This window comes from Plecotus auritus (genome assembly GCF_963455305.1).
Source record: "Plecotus auritus genome assembly, chromosome: 2".
NCBI classification, from domain to species: domain Eukaryota; kingdom Metazoa; phylum Chordata; class Mammalia; order Chiroptera; family Vespertilionidae; genus Plecotus; species Plecotus auritus.
Window position 1 is genome coordinate 69,583,866 of NC_137771.1, and position 22,276 is coordinate 69,606,141.

The following is a 22,276-nucleotide window of genomic DNA, read 5'->3' on the forward strand; positions in this document are numbered from 1 at the left end:
CTGGATTGCAAGAGGGTGCAGTCCAGGCAGAAGGACCCCACTGGTGCACAATCAGGGCAGGGGATAGATGGCAGGATGGATCCAGGGTGCCCAATCCGGATCAGCCAGACCCCAGCAGCAAGTTAACCTACTGGTAGGAGTGTCTGCCCTCTGGTGGTCAGTGCATGTCATAGTGACAGGTCGAATGAATGGTTGGACACTTAGCATATTAGCCTTTTATAGATACAGATTGATATTACACTTTACATTTTCTTTGTTATTTATAAAATTTCTTTACAGAATTCAAAAGAAAGTATATAATGAGAAGCATGTAACTTGTTTACCCTGAACCCACCCACTTCTTCCAAGTAAGAACTGATATTACTTCTTTGAGGGTTCCCATAGATATTCAATGTGTTCACATACATATGATTGCACACAGTAATTACATTTTTTTCCTGTAAACACATTATACACTTCTTGTGTACCTCATTTTACAATGTATTTTCAAGATTGTTGTATATTTATAAAAATAGAGCTGAATTCTCTGTTTACTGGCCACATAATATTCCAGCATATGCAAATGTTAAATTTATATTACCAATTTATATAGATGAATTTATTAGTAGTTCCCGATATTTTCCCATTTAAAGCAATAACTCGATTAATTGTAAATATATTTATTTAAACATGTATGTTTCATTAATTAAACATGCTATATCAAAGCATATGGGCATTTATCCTATCTAATGAGGGCTAGACATTGATATCCTTCAGTAGGCACTTTTCATGTTTAAGATTTGGATGAATGAAATCAAAAGGAATACACAACAAAAACAAGCCATAATGTATATCCACATACTATACTTTATTTCAAAGGAGAACTATTTATCTTTAAATAGCGAGCTAACATTTTTCACAACATTACGACAAAATTTACCAGATGTAGAAAATATTGAATCAATCCCACTGGCAAATCTATCCAGGATTTCTGCAATCAAGGGATTATTATCACTTTGAGTACTATCAATCAAATTTCTCAAATGATTGATCTCTGCATTCATATCTTCTGATTTTTTTTTAAATCCTTCTCTAAGCAAATCTTCTTGAACCTATAAAAAGGTGAGGAGAGAAGAAAAATGTTTTAAATTCCCATGTGTTTTTTTTTCAAAAATTACATTTTATATTTAAGAATTCTTTCACTCTTAAAATTGTTCTCTCTTACACAATCAAAGATAATTTTGCAACATGAAATAATCCTGACTTGGACCTAAACACAGAAAGAAAGCATAGTTTACAGTCTCACAAATATTCACATACCTATTGGGTTTTGCTAGAATACTAAGCCTGGCCTGAGGACAAATGTACTGTGTGCCAGTCATAATACCAGTTGAGAAGTAACCTTAATCTGCTCCCACTAATTTTCAGTCCCACTTGGAATAATATGGCCAACCAAAATGCAGAAAAACATGGGAAATTATACATGTTCTAGAACTCTATTATAAACACGTACAGATAGCCAATTAGGAATTCTTCCGTTGCCATATGATAACTTGAGTAAACTCTCCATATCTGGGAACAGCACAGCAAGTATGAAGCTGTCACATTCTTTTTTTTGAATCTGGACATTTATGATAGCTTATTGTCAGCATAGATCTACCTTAGAGTCTTTGGGTGGTAGTAGGGTTCCTGATAATAGGCAATGATCTTGCTAAAACAAACCAGTTGGTGGTAATAATAAATACATGTGTTTCAAATAGCTGTTTATTCAGGCCAAATAAGATCATTTTTAAATAGCCCAAAATATCACCTCAAACCCTACTTATATTCCTCAAATATTCAAAGATGAGATGCTTGTCCTGACTACTCCAGAGTGTATGCACAGAATAGATTTCAAAGATATTTTTTACAAAGAAAGGGAACAAGGGGAAGATTCAAGGCTTTAGCAAATCACAAGTAGTAAATGGCAATGGTGTTGCCTCCATGGTCTTGCTGTAACCTTCTCCATCCCACCTGACGTACCAGGACAATGACCATGGAGCACTACTGAGGCCACGGTAGGACTTACCTTCAATTTATGCTCCAACATCATATTCTGCTCTCTTAATATAGTCTCTCTTTCCCTCTCCATCTTCTCCTTCAGTTGCAATATATTTTCCTCGAGAATCCTCTTCTGTGCCTCCATCTGCTGCTGCTGCTCCTGTAGTTTCTGTCTCATCAGCTCCTGTTCCTTCTCAGCTGCCTCCTTCTTGGCCCGCTCCACTGCCCCAGGGAGGTTTGAGAGAGGGAGGAAAATTAAGTGAGGACTAATCTCTACCCTCCTGAACTCTGAGAACAAACCAAACTGGAAGGGGAGGTGGAAGAATCTGAATTGCTCCCTTGTCACACCATCAAGAGCACATTTCAGAGTGTGATGGGAAAGACCCTGGCTGGCTGAGGTGCCCTGGTGTTTTCAGAGTTAGAGAGTATGTCCCACAGGACAGAAAGCTCCTTGTTTCAGGAGGTTTTGTTCTCACAGCTGTCAAAGGACACTGCAGGTACCTGCCACCCATTGTGAGCCCAGCCCTGCCCCTTACTTGCTAAGGCCTTCTCCCCATCTGTGAGCGCTTTGTCTGCCTGCAGGATGGAATTCTCTATTGCTGCCTGCGACTGCAGGAACCTCTGGAGAACCTCATTTGCCTGAGGAGACAAGAAGGAACAAAGAAATTCAATTTTCACTGGGAAGAATGGGCTTCAAAATCACAATGTCCATGTTATATTTCCTTCCTGATTAAAACTGCATCATGTCTCCACACAGTTTCCAAGTTCCTTATACCAACAGTGGCTCTTCATACACCCTGCAGTCTCTCTCCCAGTGTTACTTTCTTCTCTTCACTCTGCGTTCCATACAGTGAGAACCATGTTCAGTTCTACAAACCCACTGTCTCTGGTGCTTTTGTATATCTGCCTTCCAGGGAGGAATGTTGTCTCCATTTAGTGTTCCTGCTGACTATAACTCTAAGCAAGTAATTTTAATCCATTTCTGCCTCTCAGTTCAGATGTGTAAAATGTTGAAAAAAGTATAGATGCCTTTTAATGCTACTTAAAGGATAAAATTAAAATTCTAGAAAAAGAACTCAATATTACGTCTTAACAATAAGAATTCAATAAATATTAATTACATTGTTATTTAATATTATTGTTACCATCACCTATGTAGCCAATTATCTCAAGTTCATAAGTATGATAACCCTGTATGCAATTGTCTACATGTTTGACTTCCTTTTCACTTCTAATCAGCCTTAAGTACAAAGACTCTGACTTTAACTTGTAAATTGTCTGCCTTTGACACACTGAATATAATATTGTTGGATGGAAAATGATTACTTCTCTCCTGTCTGTTATGGATTTCAGAAATCCATATTCATTTGTGAGAATGGGCATTTTGATTCTCTATAGAAAGAAAGATGAAATAATGGGCCTTAATGCTAAAACAGTCATGATATCCCCATTCCCCCATATTACCCACAACTGGTGCTGTGACCGATTTCCAGGAGACCCTCTTGACTTTAATCTGTGGGATCCCTATGCTCCCCTTATTTCTCACCTTCACTCCTTTCCTGGGCACTTGCCAGTAGTCCTGTTCAATCCTTTCCTTTGTTTCCATGTAGAGCTTGAGACCACCAGGAACAGAGAAAATGCCTGCTGAAATATCTTCCATTAGAGACTTGGAAAGCTGCTCGAGTTTATCCTGACAGTATTTAACAGATGCCTCTTCATTCTGTAGCAAGAACTTATCCTGCTTATCCTTTATGATTTCCTGCAAGGGATATATAGAGGGGTGTCACCAGGAGAAAGGAACACAGGAGAAAAAATTCCAAAGAATCTGGTGGAAGGAAGTCTAGCTGTGGTCCTCATGAGAAAAGCATTCTGTTGGAGAAGGACATGGAATAAAACAGGAATTGCAAGGCTTCCTTTACTCACAACCCTGAAAAGTCCATGTGAGGCAGGGGAAAGCTTCTAACCCCCTTGGGTTTCAGGTTCTTCATCAAAAATGTTAGTGTTGAATTCCCTTATCTCTATGGCTGCCTGCAGCTGTAACTTTTGTTAATTCCATCTTCAATGACACAATGATACAACAAGGAGACATAGGAGTTGAAAACAGCCTGGTATGAGGGTCTGTTAAGAGACATTTGGTTCCTGGGAATGGGAGAGTGTCCTCAAGAGAGTGACTAGCCAAGGAGTGACTTTTGGGTGTTCAGGGCAGGTTTGAATTCAATACAAGTATTCAGCTCAGAAAGACATCTATACTGATTATGCATCACAGACCAGAGAAATGTTTACATAATGTACCTGAGGTTTGGCGGGGAGAGGAAGAAGAAAATGCAGTCTTTTGAAACTCTATCCCTCATAAGAATACAGACTACTCCATGAGTGAGAGAGGAGGACTGGGGTCAGAAAAGCTCTTCTAGGCTTGATTTACAATGGAAAGGTCACAAAGGGTAAATAAATACTAAGACAAAGTACCAAAAGATTCTGCTGGAACTCCTGGTTGTCATCGTTGAAGGAATTCTCCATGAAGATTGCAATGGCTTCCTTCTCACAGGCTACATGCTGGTCCAGGAGCTCCTGCAGGGTGTCTGTGGGGAAGCTCACTCTCTGGGCCATCTGCTCGCTGTAGTGGTCCACTGCCTTCTGCACAGCCACTGAGTTCTCAATTTGGGCCAGAGCTGTCACCGCATTCTCCAAACAAGGCACTGCTCCACTGTTGATGGCATCCACATAAGTCACCACCAAAGTCCTTAGGCCTAATAAGCCAGGAAATTTAAGGGATAAATATCAATTTATCACTCAATGGGATCTATTTATGTGAGACGACATTTCTAAATCTCTCCTTCTGTCTTTCTGTCTCTTACTCTCACACACAAACACACATATATGCACACACACACACATATACACATACACATACACACAAACACACTACTTCCTTCTACTATTATTGGAGTACATAGTTAGTTAGATATTAACAGGAGACCAGGGAGCTAATGGAATGAGACATCTGATAAAGCCTGATTACTTAGAAAAAAAAATAGCCTTACAGTCACCCTGGGGAGTCCACCCAACTAAACAGGATGGGAGAAAAATGGCGCAAAGAAAATTCCTTTACTAAGTACCTGTGCAATAGGAGCCAAAATGTGGACCATAAGTGGGGGAGGGCACAAAACTGGGGAAATCTGTGGGAAAGATTGCATAGGGGAAGGGCACAAGCCCTGAAGAAGACAGGAAAGATATTGGATAGTTTTCAAGAAAGCCTGCTCTTTCTCAAACCCAAAAATATAGGGTAAAGGTTAACAAATACCTCAGGGCAGTAGCTGCCCTCTAGCCTGACAGGTCTCTCTGCCTGAGAGTGTACTTCGCTTTCACTTTAATAAACCTTCTCATTATCTCATAAAACTCCTCCTACAGGAGGGTCCCTGCAATTCCTTTCACACAACACCATAGAAGAACATATTTCCTCCAGTAACACTATTGTTCCATTGACTCTTAATTTTTATGTTTCTTCAAACCACAAGGCTAAAATAATTCAGTATGTTCCTTTATCTAACATACTAAATGATACCTGAAAAATGTAATTTCCCATTGAAAATCTTAGAAGCAAATTGGTTACATAGGTAGACAGATAAGGCAGGGTAAATGTGATCCTATATTTTTCTGAATTCTGAAGCTTCCTGTAAATTTTCAGAGCTTTATGGGCTAATGTGCATTATTAAATTGCTCTAAATGCACAAAATATCTTTTGTATTCTTCTTGCAAATCTCATTCATTATAAAGGACTTCAATTAAAAAAATAGTGTATTCTATTTTTCTACCCAGTTAGTGATTCCTTTTTAGTAGATGTTTTATACGTATGGATGCTGCAGATTTTGCTGTCAATGGTTGTTATTTTGGAGAGGAATTTATAAACACCCAAAAGTGTGATGAGTATACATGTGTCTTCGTAGAGTATGGATATCTGTAGACCCATAATTCTATGTAGAATCAAACACAAATCCTAGAGAACACATCCTGTTATATATTCAACAAATATTAGGCCCCACAAAATGTGAAATGGAGACTCACGTTTCCCAGTTACAGTGATTCCCTCTCTGAGGGTCTTGGTCTTCGCCTGGGTGAGGATGTAAGAACAGAAATTCTTTGTTTGTTCCTTGAAGTTAGGATCCAGTTGGTTGTCTGCAACCTTCTCAATATTGGCTAGTAGTCCTTTGTCATTTATTGGCCGGTCAAAGACAAAACACTTTCGTCTTGGGAAGAAATTCCGGATGCACTCTCTGGGGAGATTGGATATTTTGGCTTTGGGATTCCTGCCTGAAAGATTAAAACAAACAAAAACAGGTATTACAGTAGGAACAGTCTAGGGACAAGGGACCTAAAGATTTTTATGACAGGGATTTTTGTATCTTTGCCATATTCTATCAATAGATTCTATTTATAGCTCCTTTTGAGCATAGATATCTAAATGCTTCTTTAACATCAAATTTATCAATGATACAACTCTGGGGAAATTTTTTTGAAGAGGTCAAATATGGTTAAAAAGCAACCACAGCCTATTGCTATTATCAGATCTAAAAATGGTAGAGTATTGTCTATATTGTCTATATTAGCTACTGAGTGAATAACAGAAACATAGGTCAAATGTAAGTTTTTGGTCTACTTGATCCCCTGGGGAAATGAAGCTGTGGATCAAAATTAAGAGTTCAAACAAGACTTAATGAAGCAATGTTAGAAATAACACCAGATTATATAAGGAAAACTGTTTAGATGCTAAAAATTAAGTGTATAGCCTTCACTTTTTTTAAAAAAAAAACCTCTGAAGAGTGAAGAGTAAATGTAGCTAAAACATTTTAAGATATCACCGTTAGTCTCTAAATTCTTTAAGGTAAAGGACTATATTTTATTTGATAGCTTTGCTGTTCTGTGTAGTCAATTCCTCATTGTTCTGAGAAACCATAAATAGAAATCAAGAGTATATAAATCAGAAGTGGTATTTCTTTCAAGGTTTCATTAAATAGCTACATGCCCATGTAAATGTAACCCATTCAAATATTTTTATTTTATTTTAAAATTATAGCATGGGTAAGTATGTGGAAATTGATAAAAAAAAAGGTATAATATAGATAGAAAAAATTAACATAATTAAAATGTCTATAATGCCCAGAGCAATCTATAGGTTCAACACAATCTCTCTCAAAATACCAATGGTGTTTCTCACATCACGATAATAAATAATACAAAAATGTCTATGAGGCCATAAAAGACCCTGAATAGCCACAGAAATACTGAGAAAGAAGGACAAAGTTGGAGGTATCATGCTACCTGATCTCAAACTATAATACAATGCTATGGTAATCACACAGCATAGTGCTGAAATAAAAACACATATAGATCAATGGAATACAACAGAGTCCAGAAATAAAACCACACAAATATTATCAATTAATAGATGACAAAGGAGGCAAAACAATATACAATGGGGTAAAGACAGTTTATTCAATATATGTTGTGGGGAAAATTGGACAAATAAATACAAGCAAAAAAATAAAAAGAAACTATATGACCTTCTTGCACCATATACCAGAATAAGCTCAAAATGGATTAAAGGCTTAAATGTAAGACTTGAAATTATAAAACTACCAGAAGAAAACATAGGAAGTAAAATCTCAGGTATTTTTCTTAGCAATGTATTTCTCTTTATATCTCTCCTCTGGTAAGGAAAACAAAATAAATAAACAAATGGGACTACAACAAACTAAATAGTTTTTGCACAGCAAAGGAAGCCATCAGCAAACAAACAACCACCTGAATGGGAGAACATATTCTCCACTGACACATCCGATAAGGGGTTAATAACCAGAATTTATTAAAACTAATACTATTCTCCATAGGAACAAACAATCTGATTTAAAAGCAAGCAGAGCAGTAAATAAAAACTTCTCCAAAGAGGACACACAGGTGGCCAACACAGGTATGAAAAGATGTTCAACATCGCTAATCATCAAAGATATGCAAATTAAAACCACAATGAGATAGAACCTCATGCCTGTCCAAATGGCACTCGTCAATAAATCAACAAAGAATACGTGTTTGCACTATTGGTGGGTATGCATATTTGTACAGTTACTACGGAAAAGAGAATGGAGGTTTCTCCAAAGAATTAAAAATAGAACTATCTTATGGCCCAGTGACTTCTCTTCTGATTATATATCTGAAGAAATCCAAAACACTAATTCCAAAGAATATATGATTCCTATATTCATTGCAGCATTATTTACAATAGCCAAGATATGGAAGTAACCTATGTGCCCCAAAACAGACAAGTAGATAAAGTATAGGTAGTACATATACACAATGGAATACTTCTCAATCATAATAAAGAATGGAATCGTACCCTTTGAGACAACATGGAGGAATCTAGAGAGTACTGTGCTCAGTGAAATAAGTTAGACAGAGAAAGACAAATATCATATGACTTCACTTATTTGTGGATTCTAAAGAACAAAATAAACAAACAAAATTGATACAGACTAATACATATAGAGAAAAAAATTGATGGCCACATGAGGAGAGTGGGGGTGAAAAAAGTGAAGGCATTAACAAATACAAGTTGGTATTTAGAAAATATTCATGGGGATGTAAAAAACAGCATACGGAATATAGTTAATAATATTGTAATATCTATGCCTGGTGCCAGGTGGGTACTTGAAATATAGGGGGGATCTTGTTGTACAGTATGTGTTAATTAACTATGCTATATATTTGAAACTGATACAAAATGATATTGAGTGTAATCTACAATTGAAAATAGGTGTCAATGAGTAAGGGACAGTTAAATCCAGCAGGAATATCAGGGGCTGGCAGACCGGGGCTCTCCTGGACAGGGAGAACCTACCAGCATCGCAGGCACTCCCTGGGATCCGGGGCTCAGGCACAGAGCCCTCCCCATCTTGAAGGGGAGAGTGGCCTCTTCTAGGAACTCATTAGCACCACGACCCAGACTGGCCTTGGACACTGCCCTCAACCCTGCAGTCACTCCAGTCAAAATCCTGCTGCCTCGCCCGCAAACCCGCAGACCCTAGGACTTCCACCTCCAAGGGTGCATGGCTCCCGCAGCAGTAAGTGTGACTTCACTCTCCCTGGCTGTCACCTCTGGATACTGCAGTCATGCCTTTACAGTGCATAGGCCTCCTGAGCCTGCTGTCTTAAAGGCAGCTCTTCGGTGCCACTGTGAGCCCCCACTGCTGTGCTTGTACCCAAACAAGGGCACATGCCCTGGGAGTAGATTACCCACTTAGTGGCTGCCTGCCCACAAACACAGCGGGTCACACAGATTCAGCACCAGGGCCCCTCTGAGTGTTCCACCTTGGCAAACGGGTGCCTCTATGGGTGTGTGAATCCAATCAAGGGCACAAGGTCCCGGCAGTAAAAACTGAGTCTTCCCAATCCACAGCTGCTGCCTGCCAGACACCACAGTCGCACCTTTCCAGCACAAAGAAAAAGACAGCACTGAACACCAGTAACTTAACTCTCGGCGCACACATGCTGGGACTCTGTTTCTCATCGTGTGCACATGAAATCCCTGATTCTCAGTGCACACACAGTGAGCACCAGTAACTCCAATTCTTGGCACACATGCAGACAGGGACCCTGATTCTCGGCATGAGTGACAGAGTGACAGAGTCTCCGATACTTGATTATCAGCGCATGCATACAGGGACTCTGACTCCTGGCGTGCGCCAGGGGGCTCTGATTTTTGGCGCATGACCTCGGGGACTTATTTTTTCAGCGAGGCACATTTGGGATCCCTGATTCTAGGTGCACGCATGAGCTCTCACTGAGCCCCAGTGACTCTGATTCTCAGTGCACATGGCACCCACTGACCCACGGCAGCCACAGGTCTCGGTGTCAGAGCTCTTCAGTGACATTCTGGGTGGTGCAATTTTCCCACTGCACACGGCTCAGGCCCCCGCAACTCAGTGTTTGGATCTTCTAGTGTTAGTTAAAATGGAAAGACAACAAAACAATACCCAGAGGAAAGAAAAAGAGGAATAGGCAAGAAAGGAAATAAGTGAAATTGAGGCATGCAATATGACAGATAAAGAATTCAGCATAATGGTCATATAGTTTATAAACCGGATGGACAAGAAAGTCAACAACCTATGCAAAAATCAGGAAGAAATCAGGAAGAAATCAAAAGTGATATAGCTACAATAAAAAATGCTATGGAAGGTTTCAACAGTAAACCAAAAGAACTAGAGGACCAAATTAGTGAGTTAGAAGATAAGGTAGAGAAACAAGCCCAATTTGAACACCAACTGGAGAAAATAATTAAAAAGCAGGAGGAGAGCTTAAGGGAGCTTTGGGACAACACAAAATGAAGTAACACATATCCCAGGGGTACCAGAAGGACAAGGAGAAGAGCAAGGACTAGAGTATCTATTTGAAGAAATAATTACAGAAAACTTCCCTGATATGGGGAAGAAAAAAGTCACATAAGTACAGAGAGGCCCAAGCAAGATGAATCCCAAAAGACACACCCCAAAACATGTCATATTTATAATGGCAAATGTTAATGACAAAGAGAGAATCTTAAAGGCTGCAAGAGAGTCAGAGAGTTACCTACAAAGGATCCCCCCTTAGATTATCAAATGATTTCTCAACAGAAACACACCAAGCTAGAAGGGGATGGAAGGAAGTTTACAAAGTGATGCAAAGCAAAGGACTGAATCGAAGAATACTCAAACCAGGAAGACTATCAATCAAAATAGAAGGGCAAATCAGGGGCTTGGCAGACAAAGAAAATGCTAAGGTAGTTTATCACTACCAAGCCAGCAATGCAAGAAATGCTAAAGGGAAGGCTGTGAAAAAAAGAAATAGACAGGGAGGAATGAACACAGGCATAAAGTACAGAAATGTCTATAAACAAGTACCTATCAATAATAACATTAAACTTAAATGGATTAAGCTCCAATCAAAAGACATGGAGTGACTGAATGGATAAGAAAACATGACCCATATATATATATGCTGTCTACAGGAGATCCACCTCAGAACAAGGGACTCACATAGACTGAAAGTGAGGGGTGGAAAAATATCTATCAGGCAAATGGAAATGAAAAAATTGCTGGGGTAGCAATACTTATATCTGACAAAATAGACCTCAAAGAGAAGGCCATAACAAGAGAAAAGGAAGGCCACTTCATAATTCTAAAGAAATTGATACAACAAGAGGATATAACTCTGGTAAACATATATGCACCCAATGCAGGAGCACCCTAATACATAAAAAAACTTCTGGGAGATATCAGGGGAGAGATTGACAACAATAAAATCATAGTAAGAGACTTTAACACCCCATTAACATTACCGGATAAATCCTCTAAACCAGCGCTTCTCAACCTGTGGGTCACGACCCTTTTGGGGTCAAATGACCCTTTCACAGGGGTCCCCTAAGACATCCTGTATATCAGATATTTACATTATGATTCATAACAGTAGCAAAATTACAGTTATGAAGTAGCAAAGAAAATAATTTTATGGTTGGGGGTCACCACAGCATGAGGAACTATATTAAAGGGTCGCAGCATTAGGAAGGTTGAGAACCACTGCTTTAAACAAAAAATTAGCAAAGAAACAGCAATCCTAAATGACTCACTAGATCAGATGAACTTAATTGACATCTTTAAAACATTCCACCCCAAAACTACAGAATATACATTCTTCTCAAGTACACATGGGACATTTCCAAAGATAGACCACATATTGGGACACAGGCAAAGCCTCTCCAAATCCATAATGATTGAAATCATATCAAGCATCTTCTCAGATCAGAATGGCATAAAGTTAGAAATCAACTACAATAAAAACAATTCCAAACATGCAAACACTTGGAGGCTGAATAACATACTATTAAACAATGAGTGGGTTACCAAAGAGATCAAAGAAGAAATAAAAAACATCCTGGGAAAAACAACAATGAAAACACAATAATCCGAAATCTTTGGGACATACTGAAAGCAATCCTGAGGGGGAAGTTTATAGCATTTCAGGCCTACCTCAGACAACAAGAAATACCGATAATAAACCATCTAACTCTGCCACTTGAAGAATTAGAAAGAGAGCAACAAGAAAAGCCCAGGGTGAGCAGAATGAAAGAAATAATAAAGATCAGAGTGGAAATAAATGACATATAGACCAAAAAAAGAAATACAAAAGATCAATGAAACTAAGAGCTGGTTCTTTGAAAGGATAAACAAGATTGATGAACCTCTAGCCAGGCTCACCAAGAAGCAAAGACAGAGGACCCAAATGAACAAAATCAAAAATGAAAGCAGCGAAATAACTACAGACCCCACAGAAATATGAAGAATTAAAAAAAAAATACCATGAACAACTCTATTTCAAGAAACTGGTCAAAATAGAAGAAATGCACATATTCCTAGAAAAATACAACCTTCCAAAACTCAACCAGGAGGAATCAAAAAAATCTGAATAGGCTGATAACTATGGAGGAAATTGAAGCAGTAATAAAAAAACTCCCAACAATCAAAAGCCCTGGACCAGATGGTTTCACAGGGGAGTTTTATCAAACATTCAAAAAAGAAATAAAACCTATCTTCCTCAGACTATTGCAAACAATTCAAGAGGTAAGTACACTTCCAAACCCTTTCTATGAAGCCAACATTACCCTAATCCCAAAATGAGATAAAGACAATATAAAAAAAGAGAATTATAAGCCAATATCCTTCATGAACGTAGACGCCAAAATTCTCAACAAAATTCTAGCAAATCAAATGCAGCATTGCATTAGAAAGATCATACACCATGAACAAGTGGGATTTATTACAGGAATGCAAGGATGGTACAATATCCACAATAAACATGATACATCACATAAACAAACTGAGAGATAAAAGCCATATAATCATATCCATTAATGCAGAAAAAGCATTTGACAAAATCCAACACCCTTTCTTGATAAAAAACACTCAGCAAGCTGGGAATAGAAGGATCATACCTCAACATAATATAAGCCATATATGACAAACCCACAGCCAACATCATACCCAATGGGCAAAAACTAAAATCATTTTTTTCTAAGAACAGGAACAAGACATGGATGCCCACTCTCACCACTCCTGTTTGACATAGTATTGGAAGTACTAGCCATTGAGATCAGACAAGAAGAAGAAATAAAAGGCATCAAGAAGAAGTAAAACTGTCCTTATTTGCAGATGACATGATATTGTACATAGAAAACCCCAAAGACTCCATAAAAAAACTATCAGATTTAATAAATGAATTCGGCAATGTAGCAGGATACAAAATTAGCACCCAGAAGTCTATGGCTTTTCTCTTCACAAATAATGAACTCACAGACAGAGAAACTAAAAAAGCAATCCCATTTATACCATTTCAACAAAAAACAGATTAAGATACCCAGGAATAAATTTAACCAAGGAGATAAAGGACCTGTACTCAGAAAATTTCAGGACACTGAAAAAAGAGATAGAGGAAGACATGAACAAGTGGAAGAATATACCATGTTAATGGACTGGTAGAATCAACATCATTAAAATGACCATACTACCCAAAGCAATCTATAAATTCAATGCAATTCCCATTAAAATACCAACTGCATATACTTCAAAGACCTAGGAAAGACTCTCCAAAAATTCATCTGGAATAAAAAAATACCCCAAAGAGCTGCAGCAATCATGAGAAAGAAGAATAATGTTGGAGGGATCACAATACCAGATATCAAGCTATACTACAAAGCCACTGTTCTCAAAAATGTCTGGTACTAGCACAATAACAGACATATAGACCAGTGGAACAGAATAGAGAACACAAAAATTGACACAAGTCACAATGCTCAATTAATATTTGACAAAGGAGGCAAGAACATACAATAGAGTAAAGATAGTCTCTTCAATAAATGGTGTTGGGAAATTAGACAGATATATGCAAAAAAAATAAATAAACTAGTCCACCAAATTACACCATACAAAAAATAAATTCAAAATGGATAAAGAACTTAAGCATAAGATGGGAAACCATAAAAATCTTAGAAGAAGCCATAGACACTAAAGTAGCAGACATTTGTTGTAGCAATATCTTTATGGAAACTAAGGAGAAAATAAACAAATGAGACTACATCAAAATAAAAAGCTTTTGCACAACAAAAGAAACCATCAACAAAACAACAAGAAGGCCCACTGCATGGGAGAACATATTTGCCATTGTTATCACCGATAAGGGTTTAATCTCCAGCATTTACAGGGAACTCATACAATTTAACAAAAGGAAGATAAACAACCCAATCAAAAAATGGACAACAGACCTAAATAGATACTTTTCTAAAGAGGACATAAGGAGGTCCAAGAGACATATGAAAACATGCTCAAAGTCACTAATCATCCAAGAGATGCAAATCAAAATGAGAATGCGGTACCATCGCACACCTGTCAGAATGGCTATCATCAACAAATCACCAAAGACAAGTGTTGGCGAGGATGCGGAGAAAAAGGAACTCTATTGCACTGCTGATGGGAATGCAGACTGGTGCAGTCACTGTGGAAAACAGTATGGAGTTTCCTCAAAAAACTAAAAATGAAACTCCCATTTGACCCAGTGATCCCACTTCTAGGAATATATCCCACAAAACCAGAAACATCAATCAGAAAGGATATATGCACCGCTATGTTCATAGCGGCACAATTCACAATAGCTAAGATTTGGAAACAGCCTATGTGCCAATCAGCAGATGAGTGAATTAAAAAGCGGTGGTACATCTACACAATGGAATACTGCGCTGCTGTGAAAAAGAAGGACTTCTTACCATTTGCAACAGCATGGATGGAACTGGAGAGCATTATGCTAAGTGAAATAAGCGAGTGAGTGAAAGATAACTACCACATAATCTCACTCATTTGTGGAATATGAAAAACGTTATAAACTCATGAACAAAAATAGATTCAGAGGCAAAGCAGCATCCAACAGACTGTCAAACTACGGCGGGAAGGCAGGGGAAGGTGGTGGTGGTGAGGGCGGGTAGAGATCAATTAAAGGACTTGGATGCATGCATTTAAGCATAACAAGTGGACACAAGACACTGGGGGTGGGAATGAAGGCATGTTCCAGGGGATAGGAGGCCAGGGGGAGGTCAATGAGGAAAAAGGAGACATAAGTATAATTATTTGTAATATTTTCAACAATAAAATAAAATTATTTTAAAAATAAAAAAATCTTTGCTATAGAAATTAAAATTATATTCTGATAAATATAAAAAATTACAGAAATGGGTAGATTGAAAAGAGAAAATATACTACTTCAGGTTTATGAGAACATGAAGTTATTTTTATAAATAGCTATTAGAAAGTTATATGCCCATTTTAGAAGAATTATGTGTAATTACATGAAATTTATTTTTTCATTAGTAGGCTTTTCATTGTAATTTTATGCCAAACAAGTATTTGATCAGCTGTTATCCTCAAAACAGAAAAGCAGAAGCTAAAATAATAAACATAAGTGCCTGCTCTTTAGAAGGTTTTAGCACTGCTGTTTTAAAGTTACAGTTGGATTCTAAATTTCAAGTGTAAACAACAAATGGGTTATGAATAGTTTTACTCTACTTTCAGCTCTACTTTTCTCAAGTGAACTTAAACTCCAGTCCAGAGAGCTTTTCAACCATTCCCAGCCACCATTTCTGCAGACTTCTAGTCTCAAGTACAAATGCAACTCCAGACATGATGTTTAGTACTTCCCACCCTCTATTGACCATCCACTGCCCAGCCATGCTCTGTTACCTGGAACCAGCTTCAAGGCATTCTCCAGGTACTCATCTTCTGTGATAGGGTGGCCATTTAACTTCAGCTCCAGGGAGAAATCCCGTACGGTCCAGATAAAGTCTGGAAAGAAACTCACAAACTCTATTGAATCTTCTATTCCATCTGGTGTAGGGGAGGACTTTGCCCTGATGAGTTCTGTCAGCTCTGTCACATAACTAGGACCTGGCTAAGGAAAATTAACTTTCTACCCACAATTCCCACATTTCTATAATTCAAAAAAAAAAAATAGTATTACAAACACTCTCTTTCACTCTGGTTCCCTTGGTCTACCAAAAGCAATTAAGCGAGAGCAAAAGAGAAACTGACTGGATCTCCATTCCCATTGACACCATGACACATGGAGGTTGGGTTCCTGGAAGGATACTGCAGCTGCTCCAGAACCTGGTGGTTAATGGTGCCCAAGCTGTTGTAGACAAAGCTGCTACACAGAAGCACGGCCAGGGCAAAGATCCACGAGTCATTCTTAGTGTCACCCTGGAAGTACAGTAGGGCAAGACATTCAGGGGTTTACCTTACAGAAATTTATTCAGACACTAAGTCTAACAGTCCTTCCTTTTATTTCAGGTAATGTACTCACCATGCAAACACATAAGTTTGAAGACAGGAATAAATATACATATGAGCTTTAGCAATTACAGAAACATTACTTGTGACTGTGATTTTGTCATCCTAGGGTTTTCTTTTTAATGAACTGGATGAAATAAAATAACATATAAAGTAATTTAGTGCAGCACCTGTTGTGCTATTACATTAAATGAATGGTGTTAGCACATATTTATTCTACATATATTTGTTGGTTCTGGACTATATAAAATATTCTACAGTTAACATAACTGAGGATATATCCAAGAAATGTTTATGGGAAGCTACTGAATATTTCCACTGCTGTTAAAATTAAAAAGCAGTTTAAAATGACAAATATTACTTTCAAGGTGACTATTTCAAAGCCATGACAAACATCTATAGCAAGGAATATAACAAGGATAATATCTATAGGATGCTTACATCAAAGTAATGTATCTAAGCATTGGAACCTATAGCTATAATAGTAAATTAAGGGAGAGAAAATATCAACCAAAGAATTATATGCACGTATATACAAAACATGGACACTGACAATAGCATGCTGAAGGCCTGCAGAGGAAATAGATGTGGGAAAGTGGTGGTCAATAGGAGGGGAAGAAGGGAAAAATATGTAATACTTTCAATAATAAATATAAATTTTAAGAAATGTTAAATTAAAATTTACAACTCTATCATGGAAACCAGAGCTCTGAAAGTTATAAAATTTTACATAACATGAAGTCTTCCTCAGCGTCTTGATTGAAAATTAAAAACTAAGCAGAGTGTGAATTTGAATAAGTGAAGGTATCCTACACATGGAAAGACCCACAGAACCAAAGTAGATATGACAGAAGTCTTTTCAATAAAAGTAGAGTTATTTGATCTGACTGGAACAGAGGGTAGGTCAAGAACTTAAAGCTGGATAGTGAGCCTAGTGCAACCAGATGAAGGACCTTAAAGGAGGGGTTAATTTGTGTGTATAAAATACCTCAGGTCTAAATAGCAGCACAATACAGAATTTTCGTTCTATTATAAACACTGTCTAAAGTTGTTCCCCAGAACAAAAGTGGAAAATACCTAGAAAATTTTGGAGGGAAATGCTGATTTGTCCATTTATCTTCCAAAGCCCAATTTAAAAAAATGATTACAATAAGAAGTGGCACTTGCGACAAACAATAGGTTATTTAGACAGCAAGACTATTTGATATATAAAAATAAACACAAAATTTCTAAGTCTTCTTTGGGTAGAAATAAAAAGTTGTAGAAATTTAGGTACTATGTCCAAATAAGTCTCAAACTAAAGCAGAAAAGGAGAAATCATTCATTTTACCATTTAGTAGAAAATAAAATATCAAAGACCCATCTTAAAATGTTGTAGGACAAACACTTGCTTTTATAGAGCTGTCTCATTAAGAGGTGTCTCAGGTCTTCCAGAATACTTGGTGAGTGCTTGGTGAACTTCACCAGAGGACTACAGACTTTTTAAGGGCAGGGTTTTTACATGGGTCACTAGTATCTACAGTACTAACGTAGAGTCCTGGGAATATGGTGCTCAGCAATTGTTTATTAAATTGAATCAAATTATTCATGCACTGCCAAGAAATAAAAGCAAATTTACTCAATGTACCATGACACCTTACCTAGAAATAAGAGTCAGACAATCGAGCATTTGCCTGATATATAGTTCGATTTCTAGATTTCACAAATAGATCAAGCAGTTAAGTTAAAGAGTTCATTATGAGAATATCCAGGTTAAAACCATTTTATCTGTGACTCTACGCCTTACCTTTTCCACATCGCCCAGGCCCTCAGTGTCTAGAAGGACCAGAGTGCAATCAGGCTTATTGGGGTGAGGTACACACCACATCCAGATGCCCTTGGTTTCAGACTGCACCGTAGAGCCCAGAGGGAAACCTATAAAGGAAGGGGAGACCCAACCCACAGTGACAACAGACGATCTAAGCAGCCAAGAGGCTACACAGTCAGACTTTTTGGAATGGAAGTACCCCAGAATATAAGATGGTGCTTTCTCTAGTTTGTAAGAATGCTTTACTTTGTGTGTCATCTATGTGAAGGAGGAGATGAATGTTAACTGTGAAAATGATACCCAACAAGAGCTCACAATGGAGGTGAAGTGCATCCATGAATCAGACATAATAAAGGTCATTGAATACCATAATAAGAGCATTTTAAAGAATGATCCAGTAAAGGCTGAATAGAAGTGGATAGAAGAGAGACATCTAAAGAAAATGAAATTGAGATCATATTTTTCCAATCAAAGTGATAAAAATAAAAATGGCAAATGGTGTGGGAGAGGTTGTTCACCACAATGGGATGTGAACTCACAAAAATCTTTAAATATAATGATTGATATGCAATTATCTTTATATATTCATGGGAAAAGCAAAATTCTATAGAGAAAGCAAAACAAGTTATGAGCTAGATAGGAGACACAATTTCAAGACCCCAGTGTTGGCACTGGTAAAAGATGGAGTCTATGCATTACTAGGAGGGATTTTCCTTAACAGAAGTAAAACTATAAATACAGTAATAGAATAGATTAAGGTAATAATTTAGTGATGAGAATTTGACTTAGAAGTTTGGTTTATTGAGAGGAGTTTAGTTCTCTCTTCATGTAATCAGGGAAGAAAACTAATAAGCTGTGATATAGTTAGAGTAAGAAAATTGGCCCTGGCCTGAGATAACACTAATTAAGGTCATAATTTATTAGTAAAAATTAGAATTAGAAGGTGGGTTTATTGAAAGAAATTTAGCACTTTCTTATGTGACTAGTGAAGAAAACTAAGAAGCTGTGAAATAGCTGGAGTCAAAGAATTGTCCTCTGCCTGAGACACCACTCACCGTGATTCTGTCCTGCAAGCCGATTCATCAAGTAGGATTTGCCTGTTCGATACAGTCCTGCAATGGCCACGACCACCACTGGCTGAGAAATCTGCTCAAGAATCTCTAGAGCTTCCTGATTCACTGACAGATGCTCATTGTTGTTTTCCACCAGGCAAATGGGGGCCATCATGTTAGGTGTAGATGCCATGGCAACCTGCAAACCTAGAAGAATATCCCAGTAGAAATAAGCTTACAATGCTATTTGAAATGAAGCAGAGTTGTGCAAAGTACCCATCATCTTAGGACAATATGAGTGTTCTACTTTGTTCCTGTCATAGTAAGCATAAGCCAAGCCCTGCAGTGAAAAATTCGTCTATTTTTGGTCCTATACTTGCAATGAATCTCTGCAAGGGCCAAAGTGCTCCCAATGCTGTGAGGACCTCAAATTGAATGTTGTTGCTGGCACTGGGCAGCCACATCTTATAATACAGTTGAGTGGTTCTACCCAATGTCAGAGTCACCACTGAGAAGCAAATTCATCACCTCATGTGAACATCTTCTCCCCAAACTTAAGGTTTAACCAGCCGCTAAGAGGATCCTGAGGAAGGACTGCCTAGGACAGAGTGACCTGGGGACACATCCAAGAAATTTTAAGTCACAGGTTTCATGCATCTCACTGTTGGTGGTCCTAGTTATTGAGAACAGCTATGGAAATAGTGATGAATATGACTAGAATTCATCATAATCTGAGGTTTTAGCCTGACAATTTGGTTTGACATATGACAGACCAATAAAATGTAACATCTATGGCTCCATTTATGATACTGAAGGTACTGAAGGAGTTTGGGGTTCCAGAAGAGAAATAGCTTTTAATTTTTCTCCTTTTTTAGAAGTCTTCAAAATTATTTTGGCCACAAAGTTCAGGAAACTGAGTCATGTGATATTTATTTTGTTTTTCAAAATGAAGTGTGCATCAAAATTTAAGAATAGACTTATGTTATAAGCCAATAAAAAGCATATATTAATAAAACAGTCAATAAAAAATATCAAGAAGACCTCACAAATTCTGAACCCTCCATGTCCTGTTAAAATTATCCATGTGAAAATATCAGGTGGATGTGCAAAATTCCTGGACATGGCTGACCTGGGACTTTCTTAGGGTGGAGAAAGTACTTCTTATATTCCAGGAAGTGCATGTTGGTCTGTCCTAATTTTCAGAACATACCAAGAATGAAGCTGAGCCAGGCGGTGTCCTAAGCAACGTTGGACCTGAGCAGTGACTTATAGCCTTGTCAGGGGACAGCATGCTCCTTTCCCAACTTTTAAGGATGTGACTGGGAGCTGGGGGTGAGGCCACAATCATAAGGCAGCCCATCTGTGTCTGACTGGTTTTCTTTCTTTCTTTCTCTCTTTCTCTCTTTCTCCCTTTCTCCCTTTCTCCCTTTCTTCCTTTCTTCCTTCCTTTCTTTCTTTCTTTCTTTCTTTCTTTCTTTCTTTCTTTCTTTCTTTCTTTCCTTCCTTCCTTCCTTCCTTCCTTCCTTCCTTCCTTCCTTCCTTCCTTCTTTCTTTCTTTCTTTCTTTCTTTCTTTCTTTCTTCCTTTCTTCCTTTCTTCCTTTCTTCCTTCTCTTTCTCTTTTTCCATTCAATAAATAAAGGCAAACCAGAGCTCTCTGAGCCAAGTCTGCTCTTGAGAAAAAAATTAAATTAACTAAAAATGTAAAATTTAAAATTTTGTGTAAGCGGTGAATCTAATGTGGAATTAGAATAGGACCATAAGTCCAACCTAGTGCACATTACAATGAGGAACACTGAGCTCATGCATGAAGCAGCTGCCTTCATGCCCCATCCCATTAAACAGCCAGGAGAAGACCCTAATCTCTCATCTCTCCATGAACCCACATTCTCTGCTCCACTTGCTGCTGTCCTGGTTATGTGAAGTCCTACTAAGCTGTCACCTCACAACTACCACTGCCCCTAATGGGGAAGCTAAAGCCAGCAGCTGAGCCCTGCAGTCCAGGCTACCAGGCTACAGGTGTCTCTACCTCTCCAGTCCTCAGTCCATTCTGAATCAGAAAGTGAGAGGTTTAAGCCCAGGACCAAGTTGCTGGCAAAAGAAAGTTGAATTCCCACTTCTGTCCCACAGCTCCTCTGGTCAGTGTGTCCCAGAACAAGCTCCCAGGTCCTTCTCACTCCTCCTTGCTCCCACTCCTCCTACCACTTTTCTGTCACTAGTTTATAGAAGTTTTAAAAAAAAGCTGAGGAATTTTGTTTTCATTCTTACAGGGGACTCAGCAAAACAACTGAACCTAAAAAACAATAACGGATGTAATTTTTTGGTAGGGTCTAAACATTTGGAAACTGCAGAATAAAAACCTGGCTTAGACCTTATAGATATTTCTAATAGTTGATTAAAATATGTGAGAATAAACTATTTCATCTAAATACCACTTTATAGAATCTTTGGAATACTAAATACAGTTAATGCAATAAAGAAAGTTTTAATATTTAAATTGTATGTTAAGGATCATCTTCTCTGTTTTTTCCATGTCCCACAGACATCAGTGACTGGGAGCTGAAAGAGAGGCCATTATCATAAGACATGGGAAATGTGTGAGATGGGGAGGGGAAGATGGAGGAAGTGACTGCAACCAGCGCTTCTTAGGAAAGGACAGGTTTGGTTCCTCAGTCACAGAAAGGACTTCAGCCCCTTCAAGCAGGTGATGTAGGGTGCACCCCTCCTTCTCCCAGGCAGGGCTCTTTGTGCAGCCTGGGAGGGTGCCAAAGAGGGAGCAGGGCATCCCAGGAACAAGCTGTGCCCGCTGCCACCCTGCAGCAGCCTTCCATCCAAACAGAGGGGCTGAGCTGCCTCCAGCTTATAGCCCACAGGCCACCCCTCCTCTGCCCCCACCATCGGCCAGCTGCCTCCAAGGCTGACAGTGGGGAGCCTTTGCCTCCAGTGCCAGGTGTGCTGCGCTGGAGCACGCATTGTTATTGTTGATGTT

The 22,276-nt window shown here is 38.4% G+C and overlaps 1 protein-coding gene across 1 annotated transcript; it reads right to left on the reverse strand.

Annotated features, from left to right (window-relative positions):
* Nucleotides 1-824: 824 nt before the first annotated feature.
* On the reverse strand, nucleotides 825-19,497 carry LOC308242866 (guanylate-binding protein 6-like). Its single transcript, XM_080657564.1, has 10 exons — nucleotides 19,293-19,497; nucleotides 18,217-18,344; nucleotides 16,231-16,340; nucleotides 15,825-16,021; nucleotides 6,082-6,327; nucleotides 4,486-4,766; nucleotides 3,566-3,778; nucleotides 2,556-2,658; nucleotides 2,048-2,241; nucleotides 825-1,091 (listed from the first exon to the last, which is right to left on the reverse strand). Exons 1-10 carry the CDS (start codon nucleotides 19,480-19,482, stop codon nucleotides 864-866), a joined length of 1,890 nt encoding a protein of 629 aa, XP_080513690.1. The 5' UTR covers nucleotides 19,483-19,497; the 3' UTR covers nucleotides 825-863.
* Between the last annotated feature and the right edge of the window lie 2,779 nt (nucleotides 19,498-22,276).

Coding starts and splice junctions, on each gene's coding strand:
- LOC308242866 (XM_080657564.1), bottom strand. CDS start 19,482: ATGGCATCTACACCTAACATGATGGCCCCCATTTGCCTGGTGGAAAAC. Junction 16,341..18,216: donor GCCTGGGCGATGTGGAAAAG/GTAAGGCGTAGA, acceptor CTGTACTTCCAG/GGTGACACTAAGAATGACTC. Junction 6,328..15,824: donor TGCCTTGAAGCTGGTTCCAG/GTAACAGAGCAT, acceptor TTAATCTTTCAG/GCAGGAATCCCAAAGCCAAA.